This window comes from Zootoca vivipara, chromosome 6, assembly GCF_965207765.1.
Source record: "Zootoca vivipara chromosome 6, rZooViv2.hap1.1, whole genome shotgun sequence".
NCBI classification, from domain to species: Eukaryota; Metazoa; Chordata; class Lepidosauria; order Squamata; family Lacertidae; genus Zootoca; species Zootoca vivipara.
In genome coordinates this window covers 8,275,351-8,289,975 of record NC_142589.1, presented here as the reverse complement: position 1 = coordinate 8,289,975, position 14,625 = coordinate 8,275,351, and the positions used below count along the sequence as shown (strand labels likewise).

At 52.4% G+C, this 14,625-nt stretch overlaps 2 protein-coding genes across 7 annotated transcripts in view; one reads left to right on the top strand and one right to left on the bottom strand.

The window, feature by feature from the left end:
* Nucleotides 1-84: 84 nt before the first annotated feature.
* LOC118086919 (chloride channel protein ClC-Kb-like) overlaps nt 85-14,625 on the top strand; it is a 35,982-nt gene continuing 21,441 nt past the window's right edge. The window contains exons 1-2 of one of the 5 annotated variants that reach the window (XM_088670954.1): nt 85-148; nt 13,979-14,120. In XM_088670954.1, coding sequence (XP_088527080.1) covers nt 14,006-14,120 — 115 coding nt within the window. In that variant the 5' untranslated portion in view covers nt 85-148; nt 13,979-14,005. Of the gene's footprint in view, nt 149-12,555; nt 13,036-13,978; nt 14,121-14,625 lie in introns of those variants that run through there. The other 4 variants (XM_060276307.2, XR_015950305.1, XR_015950304.1 and 1 more) reach the window with 4 other exon arrangements.
* HSPB7 (heat shock protein family B (small) member 7) lies at nt 4,410-10,970 on the bottom strand. 2 transcript variants are annotated; one of them, XM_088670963.1, is made up of 3 exons: nt 10,512-10,970; nt 7,455-7,591; nt 4,410-4,779 (listed from the first exon to the last, which is right to left on the bottom strand). In XM_088670963.1, the coding sequence occupies exons 1-3, from the start codon at nt 10,573-10,575 to the stop codon at nt 4,594-4,596; spliced, it is 387 nt and encodes a 128-aa protein (XP_088527089.1). In that variant the 5' UTR covers nt 10,576-10,970; the 3' UTR covers nt 4,410-4,593. The 2 variants fall into 2 exon arrangements, with proteins under 2 accessions (XP_088527089.1, XP_034976375.1); XM_035120484.3 differs by lacking the exon at nt 10,512-10,970 and adding an exon at nt 9,031-9,324.

Genomic DNA, 14,625 nt, shown 5'->3' with positions numbered 1-14,625 from the left:
TCCCCCACACTTTCTTTTCCTTTCTCCACCTTTTGCTCCACTCTTCACTTTCCGCCAGCAAACAAGAAGTTTCAAGAGAAAGAGAGGGAGAGAGGACTACTGTAAAATAAAGAGAGTGCTGTTTAAAGTAAACTTTCCAGCTAGTCAGGTAGGTAAATACTATCAGTATAATGGACAAACAACTGGCATAATGCTGGACAACAGCAGAATGATCACAAGGGCTGGGGTATTGTTTGGGGTTGTTGTTGTTGTTGTTGTGATCCTGATGCTGTTTTTGCCCTAACTGTTTAAAATGTTTTAAATTGTTTTAACTTCTGTGCTTTTAAATTTGGAGGTTTTGTTTTTTAAATGAAGGAACATAGATTGACAGGGCCGTCTTAAGCCCACCCAGCGCCCTGGTGCTAGGTCCCTCCAGTGCCCCCCTCCAGCGCCTCTCCAAGGGCCTGGGAGTGCCAAGCGGACCGCAGCAGCAGCGGGAGGCCAACTCCGAGGACTCCGCGCTGCGCCTCCTTCTCATTTCCCCAGCGCTGGGTTCCGCTCAGACAAGCTTCGTCACCAGCACGCGCACCGCGGGACCAGCAAGAGCTGCTTGGGCGCTGTGCGCGCGCTGGTGGCGAAGCTCGACTGAGCGGAACCCAGCGCTGGGGAAATGAGAAGGAGCCGCAGCGCGGAGTTCTCGGAGAAGGAGCGCAGTCCTGGCCAGATCGCCGGAACCCTGCGCTCACTTGGCGCCCTTCCAGTGCCTGACGCCATGGTTCTCCGCGCCACTAGCCTCTATGGCTAGGACGGGCCTGTAGGTTGATCTCAGAATAGAGGAGCTGGGGAGAGCAGGAGAGACTCAGTCACAGTGGTTCAGGGTAGGGGAAGGTATGGTTTTCGGGCAGGGGCAGGCCAGGTAAGGGGCACCTGGCACAGGCAGTTAGTGCCAGCTAGAGCCACCACCTTGGACCGAAGACTGGAGGGGCCAAGCCGTGTGGCGTGGCGTGCGCCTGTGATGTCACGTGTGCAACACGTATTGGGCATGCATCGTCAGGAGGAGTCCTTGCCCAGCACTGCACAGCTTCAATGGCTGTGGCTCCTCCTCTCTCATGCTCAGGAGGAGCCTGCCTTTGACGCTGAGCCATGCTTGGGTCTGCAGCTGCGCCTGCTGAATTGCCAGCCTGGCTCCGAGTAAGACCCTCCTCATCCATGATCATATTACGGAGGCTGATCTGGTCTGTATCAGCTGGGCCCACCTGGGTACTCAATGCAGCATCATGGAAGAGCTGAGAGTCGGGGAGCAGGAGTCGCTGTGGTCTTTAGCGATCCTCTCTCTCCTGGCTCTCTGTCCAGTTGGGGGGGGGATATAGAGTGTGTGTTCCTGGCATTGGGCAATCGGACCAATTGAGGATTCTGTTGGTTTAGTGCCCACCTTGCTGCCCAGCAATCTCCCTGCCTGAGCTGACAGAGCTGGTCTTGGAGGCACTACGGAGGACTCCCAGACTGCTCCTTTCAGAGGACTTCAGTATCCAAAGCCAGGTGTCTGGCTCTGAGGTGGCTCAAGACTTCATGGCTGCCATGACAATCATGGGGCTGTCCCAACATGTCACTGGGCCAGTGCATATGACAGGCCACACTCTGGACCTTGTTTTCTCAACCGGGCAGGTGATCGGAAAGTGTGTGTGGGGGGTGTTAACATCATGGTCCGATCACTTCTTGCTGAGATGTAGGCTTTCAGTACCCTTTGCCCTCTGCAGAAAAGGGTGTGTGGATTTTCATGGTGCCCCTTCAGAGGCTGATTGATCCAATGGGTTTCCAGGTGGCTCTGGGTGATTTTGAGGCTGATAGAGTTGGAGTCAAAGCCCTGGAGTTGGAGTTGGAGTCAAAGCCCTGGCTAACCTGTGGAACATTCACATGTTGAGACAATCGTGCCCTGAACGCCCTTTCCCGCTTCTTGGCTTCCCGATGGCCAGTTTCCCAGGTAGATTCCCTTTCTGGTGCCATTATGGCAGGCTGTTGCCTCTCCTGACAGTCCCCCCCCCCCATCCAGAAAGCGAGAGGTCACAGTGACCTCTACACTCCTCTCCCTGTTGCACCAACACAATGCCAAGAGTGCCTGGTGTTACTATAAACAGACCCATCCCAGAGCCAAACACCAGGCGCCGGCGGCTTGTTTTGCAGACAAAACAGAGGCCAGCTCTTTCTCACCTGCCCTGTCCACTAGGAAGGCCGGCCAAAGTCTTATGCAAGTGCACTGACCTCCCCATGATGTCCCGTTCCCCCCAAAAAAATCCCACACATTTTGGCCAAGTCAAACGTTCCAGGGAGAACCATCTTTATTTAATGTGGTGTTCTCAGAGCAAGGGGGTATCTCTCTTGGCGCCTGCCAGGCAGTTCAAGAGGCATCCTCACAGAATGAAATGGCCGGTGGGCACACTTCCCTTCAAGCCGTGGGTGACCAACCGCTAGATCAGCCTCCCCAACATTGCACCCTCTAGGACACCAAAACATCTGGGTTGGGGACGCCTGCCCTAGATGAGGCAGCCTGCCTCCAGCCACCCCCACAAGCAAATCAAAGCAAATCCTTGCACTTTGAAAGTGAGCACCTTAGGATTCCAGCCTGATCTGCTCCCCGCTATCCTCATTTCTATGTGCGGGGAGTAAACTGTAGCCAGGCTGGGCCATTGGGCAGAAGTCCCCTGGTGTCATTCACACCAGGGGGGATACTTCTGTCTGTCTTCTGCCCAAAGGACAAGGTGGCTCCGAATGGGATGTGGTTACTGCCCACCCCATCGCTGGACAAGCCAGGCACAGGCGGGCAGCTGACCTCCCAGCTAGCAGCGCCTGTCTTTTGTCAGGGCAGCTGTCTATTTCCAGAGAGTGAGTCACTCCTTCCGTCCCTCTCGCTTCTCTGGCCATTGGCCCTCGGCCTACATGGGAGGATGGAGGCAGAGGCAGCAATAGGATAGAGCATCAAGGACGGATGTCTCCACCTTGCCCCCCTTCTCCCCCCCCCACCCGGGCCCACAAACAGAGAAAGACTTTTGCTCCTAGATCCATCATTTCCCAGCAACTCTGATTTCTACAATTCCACTTCGTAGTCTATTCTTCTGCTTATTAGAAGCTCCCATTTATGGGATGTTCCTGGGCTTGCGAGGGATTTTGCAAGCCATCGGTATCACCTAAATGGTCAGGAAAAAAGCAAGATCCACTGGCTTAATTGAAAGTAAGTTCCACTGTGTTCCATGGGGTAACAGAGTCTAGGATTTGCAGCTTTTATTTTCCTTTCTCCCCCCCAAATATGCCCCAGAACAACCCTGCCACAGAAAACGAGGCTCGCGTGTTGAGGACTGGGGTGATGAAGTTTTTGCAATAGGGGAGAATCCCCCCCCCATCCCATCTACTGCACTATAACACTAAGAATAGTCCTTCAGCTGCGTCAAGCTGTCCCATCTAGTCCAGCGTCCTTTTCTCAGAGCGGCCAACCAGAGGCCTTAAAGGAAGCTCACAAGCACCCTCTCTGCTTGGGATTTCCCAGCAGCTGAACCCCAAAGGCATGATGCTTGTGGCAGCCAAGGCAGAACATTGATATGGTGCCTAGGAGGTCCTAGAACAGAGGAAGCTGCTTTGTCCTGAGTCAGGCCATGCATGGGGTCCACCTAGCCAACAATGGACACCCTATGCATGGCCAAAGTTTGGTGTCCCCCTCAATGGAACTTCTCAATTCTGGGTTTTCTTAATTTGTACCTGCTCAGTGCCCTGTGCAGCGGAACCGCCTGCACTGCCCTGAATCCGCCGCTGATCTAGCTCAGCGGTGTCTGCACTGACTGGCAGCGGGATTCTCTCCCAGCCTTACCTGGAGGTGCTGCCAGGGATTGAACCTGGGGCCTTCTGCATGCCCAGCAGGTGCCCTGCCATTGAGCTACTACAGTACAGCCCTTTCCCTCCACGGATTTTCTCATCCCCTTTTAAAGCCATCCAAGTTGGTGACCGTCGCTACATCTTGTTGCGGTGAGTTCCACAGTTCAGTCCTGCTTTCTCTTTTCTTCCCTGAATCTCCCAGCGTTCAGCTTCGCTGGATGACCACGAGTTCTAGTGTTATGAGAGAGGGAGAAAAACTACTCCCTATCGAGCTTTCCCCATGCCGTGCATAATTGTGTAGACTTCTAGCATGTCCGCTCTTACTTGCCTTTTCCTTAAACTAAAAAAACCTCATATGCTACAGCCTTTCCTGGCAGGGGAGATGCTCCATCCCCTCCTGCGTTTTCAGCGCCTTCGACAATATCCTCTTTGAGGCAAAGCGACCAGAACTGTACCCCTGGATTCCCACATTCCCAAACATGCAGAGAAGATGTTTCCCTCCCTTTGGAAAAAAAATTCTTTGAAAAGAAACAGTCGCCCGCAAGGGAAAAAACAGAGGTCACACCAGCTACCGGTATCCCCAATAATTTATAACAAACCAAAGGCAATCTATTATATACAAAGGAGAACGGCCAAAGTGGGGGAGTGGTGAGCCCAAACCCTTCACTCACCTTACGAAACCAACCAACCCCCCCCTCACCCCCAGGCCTATCTCCGACCATCCCCCAGTTGCTATGGGGCGATGGGAGATGCTCAGATTTTTATTTCAGTCCGGAAGGTCTGTTGCACATGCTCAATGTGCTTGCCGGGGCGCTTGTGAGCCTTGATGGTCAGGGAGCCGTCTCCGCCCAGGGCAGAGGTGACTGAAGTGGGGTCCACATCCTCAGGCAGCTGGCATTTGTGGGTGAAGGTGTTCACGATGGTCCCGTCGGCCGCCAGCTGAGCAGGGCAAAGAGAGAGGAGAGAGGAGTCAGCGGGGGCCTGGACTGGGAATGGTTAGTCTGCCTTCCTTTTCCCTCTGAGGATGGGTCAGCCTTTAGCACAGCAGGCCCTGAGGAACTCCCTGCCTCGGGAATAGTCATTTGCTGTCTTTTAGATGTCTCCTGAAAAACATTACTGTTCAGACAGGACATTTTCATTTTGATTTCTACCAACCAGTATTTATTGATGCTTTCATTTGTTGTGATTTTTTAGTGGTGTATACCACCTTCCTGTATGTTTATGGGATCATAGAATCATAGTTCTATGATCTATAGTTAAAGCTATGGTTTTCCCAGTAGTGATGTATGGAAGTGAGAGCTGGACCATAAAGAAGGCTGATCGCCAAAGAATTTTGAATTTTGCTTTTGAATTATGGTGCTGGAGGAGACTCTTGAGAGTCCCATGGACTGCAAGAAGATCAAATCTATGCATTCTGAAGGAAATCAGCCCTGAGTGCTCACTAGAAGGTCAGATCCTGAACCTGAGGCTCCAATACTTTGGCCACCTCATGAGAAGAGAAGAGTCTCTGGAAAAGACCCTGATGTTGGGAAAGATGGAGGGCACAAGGAGAAGGGGACGACAGAGGACGAGATGGTTGGACAGTGTTCTTGAAGCTACGAACATGAGTTTGACCAAACTGCGGGAGGCAGTGGAAGACAGGAGTGCCTGGCGTGCTATGGTCCATGGGGTTACGAAGAGTCGGACACGACTAAATGACTAAACAACAGCAAGAATCATAGAGTAGGAAGGGACCCAAGGGTCATCTAGTCCAACTCCCCTGCAATGCAGGAATCTCGGCTAAAGCATCCATGAGCTGCCTATAAATAGTTCAATCAATCTGCCTATAAATAGTTCAATCAATCAGTCAATCAATCAATCAGTTTAGGGCCGTGACTACAGAGATGGGTTGCAGTGGTGTATAGGGGAGGGCAAGGAGTCTCCCCAGTGGGGGATGGGGGTGGGCTCTAGAGCATGGGCAGAGGGCAGGGAATGCAGCCTCCTTGTGGAAGCTCAGCCAACTTGGACCTTGGAAGGGGGACACTGGGTGGTATGCATTGCTAGCCTTAAATGAATGGCAACGTATATGTCATGCATTTAAAAAAACATGACTTTCATGCAAAGAACCCCGAGAACTGTAGTTCACCCAATACAGAGCACCCTTAGCAAACTATAGTTCCCAGGATTTTTGGGAGTGGGGGTGGGGAATCGGGCAATGAAACTCCTGGAGTTCAGTTAGTCACACCCCTTGACGTCAGTGGGCTTACTCTGAGTAAGGCTAGCAATACATGATACCACCCAGGTCCAGGTTGGCTGAGCTTCCACTGGAAAGACTCCTTGCCCTCTCCTATACACCACTGCAATCCATTTCTGTGGTCATGGCCCTAAACTGATTGACCGATTGATTGAACTATTTATAGGCAGATTGATTGAACCATTTATAGGCAGATTGATTAAATGATTTTTAAATGCATGACGTATACATGGCCTATGGTTGGACAGCTTTCTCGAAGCCATGAGTCTGACCAAACTGCGGGAGGCAGTGGAAGACAGGAGTGCCTGGCTTGCTCTGGTCCATGGGGTCACGAAGAGTCGGACACGACTAAACGACTAAACAACAACAACAACATACGTGGCCTGACTGGAGTCTGTCCAGTCTTCAGCTCTTGCTAAGCTGCCATGCTTGTGGTATGTGGGCGTCCCTGATAGAAACCACACCTCCCTGCCTCAGTTGCCTGGTCTGCACAATGGGGCCAACTCATCTTGCTTCCTCAGCCTCACTGCCCAACGCCAAGCTCTCCAAGTCGCTCCTTCTCCCGTCAGCCCCTCTCGGGACCCCGAACCAGAACAGGTGCGCCCATTTCCTGGCCCGCCCGCAAAGCTCATGTCTTCCTCCCAAAATCCCTCCAGGATTTTCAAGGCAGCCAGAGAGTGAGGAAGATGGTTTAGTGCTTCTGTCACCAATGCCTACTGTCTGGAACATTGCGTTCCCGCCCCAGAGGAATGGCAGGAGGAGAGAGCACTGTGTGTCCCCAGCAAAGGCAGAGAGGATTTGGCACTGGGGAAGGATGCCAGGCAGACAGGGAGAGAGAGCCCAGAAGGAGCCCCTCTTCCCCTCCCTGGCAGCATCCTGGGTGCCCTTTCTTATGCCAGCAACATCCAGCACCTCTGCAAGAACGGCACTGCTTAACCCCATCTCATTTCAGGCTGGAAGCACTTTTCAAGCACCTGGCTTCCCTCAAGAATTCTGGGAACCATAGTTTGCCCCTCAGGTACCTGATTGGCCACTGTGGGAGCAGGATGCTGGACTTCGCCTGCGGTACCCTCTGAATTCCCAACTACAGTTCCCTCAATCCTTTGAGGAAAGCTATGCTCTTTAAATTTAACAGTGTCCCCAGCCCCAAACTCAGAGGCTCTTCGGGAATAGATTTTGCCCTAAGAAGGCAGAACGGTTGGTCTGGATGGGAGATGGTCCACCCTTCCTTCCCCAGATCCTTTGGACTACGGTTCCCATCAGCCCCCAGTACCGCACCACTGTGGCTCATGGGAGTTGTAGTCCAGAACCCCGCTGCCTTAAAAGCTACGGTATTTTCCCCCTGATCTAAGAGGAGGAGGGAGAGGATTCGGCCCCTCACCTTCTCTGCGTGGACTTCAATCTGGTTTTTCGACGTGGTGATGATGATGTCTTCAGGGGAGAAGTCGCTGACGTCCACTGCAAACTGGTAGGTGTCCCCCAAGGTCTTGATGTTGCCCATCCCTCCAGCACGGCCCGCTGTGAAAAAGAGGGACAAGGGCAAAGTGAACCCCAGATCCCTCGGCACAAGGATCTGTTCCCTGGGCCACAGAAGGGTTCAGAGGATCCGTCTCCTGGGGACAGAATACTGGGGTGGGATACTTGAGGAAGCGGACAGAGAGACAGGTGCCCCTCCCTCCCTCCCTCCCTCTCCGAATACTGCAGCTGGAAGTGGGGGAGCCGGTTCAGAGGATTCAGGACAGCGAAAAGGAAACACAGTGACAACAGTTAAACTGTGGAACTCCCTCCCGCAGGAGACAGCGATGCCAAACAATTTGGATGGCTTTAAAAGAGAACTGGACAAATTCTGGAGGACAACGAAGTGAATCATGGTTACCGTCACAGTCAGAGGTAGAGATGCTCTGGTTTCCCATGGGGCGGGGGCTTCTGGTCAGCCACTGTGAGAACAGGAGGCTGGGATAGATGGGTGGGGGCCCTTTGGCCTGATTCAGCAGTGCCAGTCACCCAAACACACGACATTGACCAGGTCCAGAGTGCCAGATCCTATCACACCTCCTTGGGCCACAGAAAAGACCCCCAGAGTGGAGCATCAGTAAGAAAATCAGCAGCCCCAGCCACCCTCCTGCCCCCCCCCAGCATTGTTCCAGGCCTGTTCCTGTCTGAATAAGCGATGGGCAGTGGTTGCTCAGTGGTTAGAGCACCTGCTTTGCCTGCCGAATGCCCCAAGTTCAATTTCCCGTAGCAGGATCTCCAAGCAGGGCTGGGAAGGTGTCAATACTGAGCAGGATGGAACAGTGGCTGGACTCAGCCGAATGCAGCTTGCTGTGTTAAGGGAAGGGGCTCTCCTAGCTCAGCAATCAGGGCCCCTGGCTTGCATGCAGGAGGTCCCAGGTTCAATCTGCAGCCAAATGACCTCTGCCTGAGACCTTGGGAAGCGCCTCAGAGGCAAAGGGAGGAGGAGGCAGTCTGAGAGACTTCACAAAGTAGCTCCCTCCGTCCTTGGGGAGCCCCATCCAACCTGAAGGTCCAATTGGGTTAGGGATGGAATGAGCTGCATCTTTGGATTCTTCCAGTTTATCATTTACCCCTTTGGAAGTTCAGTGCTCCACATTAGTTTTCAAATTCTTTTTATAAAGTCGCTGTAGAAATTCGCCAGCATTTTAGTGCCAAATCTCCTCCTTGGCTCTGTTGCAGTTCAAGACGTGAGAATGTGGCAGCAAATTTGCCTCAGAAGCCACACCCACCTTCAGATCACCATTATACCACTTTTAACAGTCTTGGCTCCCCTCCCAAAGAATCCTGGGAACTGTAGTTTACCCACCACAGAGCTGACCTTAACAAACTACCGTTCCCAGGCTGCTTCGAGGGGAGCCATGCACTTTAAATGTATGGTGTGGACAGGATCACACCCAGGCACACACACACACACACACGCCCCGTTCCCACAGCCGCCTTGCCTGAGAAGCCCAGGGCCTCGCTGCATGGCCTCAGAAAGGCCCCAAAATTGTCGCCGAATATCCCGCGCGCCTTCTCCATGATGGCGAGCCCTGCTTGAGGAAAGAGCTGCACTCCCCAACAGTGGCTTCGACCTCTCCGAGGGTCTTATCCGGGAGAAAAGAAGAGAGGCACCCTAATTCAAGTTGCCCAAGGAGGCTGGAGGCACCCAAGTGGGGTGGGTGAGGAGAGAGGAACTCCCTTCCCTGTTCAGCCCTTTCTGCTCTGCTCTGAGTCACTCTCGGGTGCTCGTGAGGGACCTCAGCCACAGCTAGCAGTGCATATAAAGGCGCTCCAAGCCTCTGGGCCAACTTCCAGGCCTCTTGTCAAAGTCTCTAAATTTAGGCGCTCGAGCATCATCACTCCATCCTGCTGGAAAGTTTCCCCGGTGGAAGGGGGGGAGTACACAGGCTCCAAACAAACAAGGTGGGGGGAGTCATGGCTGGCATTCCTGCCGGCCTGGATAATAACAGCTCCCCCAGCGATTAGCCCTGCCTTCCAAAAAAAGGCTCATGAGTGGGCATGTGAGCCTGGCAAGGGATTGGGGTGGGGCGGGGAGGGTGAGTTTCTGTGACAGGAGGCAACAAAAGCAGGACTTTTCCCAGATCCTAAAAAAAAAAAACCCCACAAAAAAAACAATTCTCTGAGCTGGAGCAGAGAGAAGCTGGGGTCTGGGCTGGCAGATCAAGGCCTTGAGGGCAGGACGTTGGGAGAGTCCCACAGACAACCGATCACAGATTCATGTAATTGTAGAGATGGAAGGGACCCCCAAGGGTCATCTAGTCCAACCCCCTGCCGTGCAGAAATCTCAGCTAAATAATCCCTGACAGACAGCCATCCAACCAACCTCTGCCTTAAAATTTCCACTGCCTCCCAAGGGTGTCAAGCAGCTTTTACTGTCAGAAATGTCTTCCTTATATTTAGTCGGAATCTCCTTTCTTGTAATTTGAATCCATTGGATTGGGTCCTACCCTCCAGAGCAGGAGAAAACAAGCTCGCTCCATCTTCCATATGATAGCCCTTTAGAGATATCTCCTCTCAGTCTCCTCTTTTCCAGGCTAAACATACCCAGCTCCTTCAACCGTTCCTCATAAGGCTTGCTTTCCAGACCCTTTATCATCTTGGTCATCCTCCTTTGCACACCTTTTAGTTTGTCAATATCCTTCTTAAATGGTGGTCCAGATTACCCACGTGGTAGCGGTCTTTGTGACAAAGGCCATGAAAGCCAGGCAAAGATTTCTGGATGACAAAGTAAAGACCCCTTCACTGTCTGTTTAACTCGTTGCTGTTGTTTTTTTCCCCTTCCTGTTTTGTGGGATGAAGGTTTTGTTGGGATAGTATGTAATGAATTTTAATATTTTTTTAAATTATTGTCATGTAGATATTTGTGTAAAGGCTTGGTCCTCACAATAAATGGATATGCATTAAATGGTGGTCTCCTCACCTGTGCAAATCCTGCGTGCCTTGCAGCGGGGGGGGGGGGGGATGAAAGGGGACGCCGTGAGCATTGGGGGAGGCAGTGCCAGATTCCCACCCCACCTTGCATCCTGAGCCTTCGCCCATTTAAGGTTCCCTTTCACAACTCGCTCCGAGGGATCCCGGGCCAAGCCCGCCCCGGGGCGCTTCTGCGCACCCGGCCGCCCGGAATGCGCCTCCGTTGCGCGCTGGGAGGGGTGAGATGAGGCAGGCGGAGGGCATTTCACAGGCGGTTCTGAGGAGGAGGAGGAGAGGGGGCTGGATCGATTCAGAGCTAAATCCGGCTTGCTTGGTCACCGTCTCCCGGCTCAAGCCTGAGTCACCCTTTGCTCGCGCTCTCTTGCCAGGGACACCTGCCAATGTCACGCCGATCCGCAGGAGACCCGCTGGGGAAGGCAGCCCAGGCGGAACCACCCGCTCGCCCTCTTGGTTGGAGCGGAGGCACAGAAATAATTCACGCGTTACCTACTGGGGGCATATTTGGGCGGGGAGGCAATCTGGCCCTGCCCCCCAGGAATGCCAATTGGAATAAAACATTGGGGGAGGGCAGGTAAGTCCCGCCCCGCATAATCGATTTGAAGTCCCGCCCCGCACACCATTTGAATGGCAATACACATCAACTTGGGGGGGGGCATGGTACCTTGGCCCCTAGGAGTTGGCTCCTAAGCTGCCCCTCTGTATTTTGATTCATAAAACTTATATACGCTTTGATTTGCAAAAATAAAAAATTATCAGCAGCTATTTAAAACGTTTAATTTAAAACTGATTAAAACCATGACCACAGTCTGGGTATCTGTCGAAACAAAAATGGTGGGTTGTTTTTTTTAAAGCAGGCACCAAAAAGAACACATTGAAGGCACCTGGCATCAATAGGCAGGGAGTTCCAAAGTGTGGGCGCTGCTGCCACACTAAAAGATGGGACACCCTGGGGTCAGCCATCTGACACAGTTCTCCCCAGTGCTTGAGAAAAGATGGGGCTCACATTTGCCAGTAAAAGAGATGCATTTTTCTGCCTGCAGCCTCTCTCTCTCTCTCTCCCTGCCCCATTTCCAGGAGACACTGCCACACTTACAGAAGGAGGGGAGAGTTGCTCTCTTGCACTCGGGTCCTGCTTGCAGACTTCCCTTGCGGGGCATCTGGTTGGCCACGGGGACTGAAAGCAACAAGTTGAACTACAAGGGCCCTGGGCCTGATCCAGCTGCCTCTCCTGGTGTTCTTATGTCTCTGGGCGGTGCAGAGGGAGCTTATCTCTCTGCCAGGTGCTGCACAATGGGGACAATTCAGCTTTTAACAAGGAGGCGCTGAGTGATGGGGGCATTTCCCATCCTGCAACAAGTGGTTCAGGGGTATGTCATCTCTGCCCCCTCACCTTCCAATGGGTCTTTCAAACATACCCCCAGTGCCACCCCTGGTTACAGAGTTGGTGATGAGGGGGGCATTTTTTTTAAAGGACACAAGTATTGTCCCATCCGGAACAGGGAAAAGCAAGTCCCATCTAGTCCAGCACCTCTGTCCTCGCAGTGGCCAGCCAGATGCCCCAAAGGGAATAATAGAATCATAAGAGTTGTAGAGCTGGAAGGGAACCCAAGGGTCATCTAGTCCAGCCCCACAAGCAGGACCTGAGCAGAGCAGCAGCAGCACTCTCCCTTTTGTGATGCCCACCCAACTGGCTTTCAGGGGCATCCTGCCTCCAACAGTGGAGGGAGAGCATAGCCATTGTGGCTTGTAGCCATGGATTTGTCTAATCCTCTTTCAAAGTCATCCATGTTGGTGACCATCACTGCTTCCTGTGGGAGGGAGTTCCATAGATTAACTATGCACTGTGCAAATAATGTTGCTTTCGTATGTTGGTTTCATTGATGCCCCCTTTCCCCAAACTTATGCGTTCCCATCCACATTGTTTGGCTGGGGAATTATATAATGAAGTTCAGAGAAGCAGTTTCTCGCTGAAACACAAATAAAACCAGGTCTCTCGTCACCATCCCTCCTTATTTATGACGCTTACAGAGGAGAAAGGAAAGCGCGGAGGCACAGCAAGGCCCTGCCCACACAGCCCCACTGCCCTTGGCTCTGTCTTTTTGTCACTCAAGAGTGTGACGCGTACTTTTGGGAACTGGAATGCAGGCATGTACTCCGCAGGTGAGCTCGTGCAACTGAAATCATATGCTGGCCCTTGAATCTGGCTCAGACGACAACCTTGTGGTGTAGGAGGTCTGGATCCCAGCACAGGCAAGCAGCTCTCCCCTCGCAGCCCCTTTTCCTTGCTCCTGAGTTGCTGCCAGGCCAGTTCCTTCCAGCTCAGCTCTGCCTGCATCCCTGAAGGGCATTTTCTGCAAGGTCCCAAAGCACCTGCAGATGGTTAGAGGTCAGAGAGAGGGGTGTGGTGGGGAGGGAGGGAGGGAGGGAGACAGGTGTTTTCTCTGGCTAGCGCAGGTGCAGAGAAACAAGATTCCAGAGAGGACACACCAGGACTTTTCCACCAGAGAGGCAGGGTAAGTCTTTTGCATGCTCTAGGGTTGTAGCGGGTTAACTCAGGCAGCCACCTGTGGCTTGCGCACTTACCTGGGATTCAGCCCATTAAACATAGCAGGTCTTACTCGTGTGTAATCCAGCCTAGAGCAGAGCTGTGGGAGTCTCTTGCAGGAAACCCCCTTGCAAGGGGGGTCTTCAGAGAAGACTCTTGGTTGCTCCCGTAGCTGAAGCGACAAGGGTTGCTCAGGGTGTTTTGTTGGGGTTAATTCTTTCCAGTTTGGTGGTTTTCAAGAAGAAACAGCAGCAGCTGCCATGAATTCCTACTTGAGGCAGAAAGAGGAGCTAGAGATGTGAATTAGTAGCATTTTCTCTTAGAAATAAACCCTGGGGGAGGTGGGGGCCTTTGTCTTTCTGAATTTTTGAGTAATTTGGCAGCCCAATGCTATGCTAAGCAGGAAGGTCAGCTTTGCAGGGTTTAGGCCGAGCTTAAGTGTGCACAGGACTGCAGCCTCAGGAACTTGAGAATATTTCATGTTTACAGTTAAAATAATGCGGGGAGCTACCTGGATCGGCCTGTTTTGTGTTATACCGAAGTTGTGGCCCATAACTCCAGGTGCTAGTGGAGTACTCAGTTGTGCAGAGGAAAGGCGCTCTGTGCATGCCTAGAGGCACCCTTTCCCTCCTGCTTCACACATTCCATGGCAATGTGGGGCTGAGTTCACCCAGGTCCGGCTTGAATTAGATGGAAGAGGGCCAAGGATGGATTTAGGGAAGGGCCCAAAGTTGTTAGCTCAGTGCCCTCCAGCAGCTCAGAGCCCCCCAGAGGCCCATTCCCATTTGCACCAACTTGCCCACAGGATCACAACCCCCACAGAGTTGGGAGGTATGGTGCAGCAAATTCCAGCCTTTCCTCCCTGCCCCACCATGCAGTCACCCACTGGGAATCTTCCCCATTTTCAACAGAGGGGTGCTTGCCAGCCCTATCAGCAGATGGATGCAGAAGGTCAGCAGAAGAGGAAGGATGGAAAGGAGGAGGAGGAAGAGCGGATTCTGATGCTGGAGCAGAGTTGGAAACCTTGGCCAAAAACACGGAGGAAGATCAGAGGTAAGGGGAAAGGAATCCAGGGGTCTTTAAGAGTCAGAGCCTCCCCTGGGTGATTATCCAGAGACAAGTTCCCTGTGCAGAATCCAAGCTGGTCGTCAAAACCTTCAGGTGCTGGTGGGAATGCAGGAAGAATCAAGGCAGTCCTTTTTCACACAGTGACCACCACCAACCTAGATAGCTAATAATAATAATAATAATAATAATAATAATAATAATACAGTAATCTGCTCACTCTGGGGAGTTTCCAACAAATTATAAAAACCACAGTAAAACGTCAACCATTAAAACCTTCCCTATAACAGGGCTGCCTTCAAATGTCTTCTAAAAGTCAAAAAGTTGTTTATCTCCTTGACAACTGAAGGGAGGGCGTCACCACCGAGAAGGCCCTCTGCCTGGTTCCCTGTAACCTCACTTCTCGCAGCGAGGGAACCGCCAGAAGGCCCTCAGAGCTGGACCTCAGTGTCCGGGCTGAATGATGGGGGTGGAGACGCTCCTTCTGGTATAC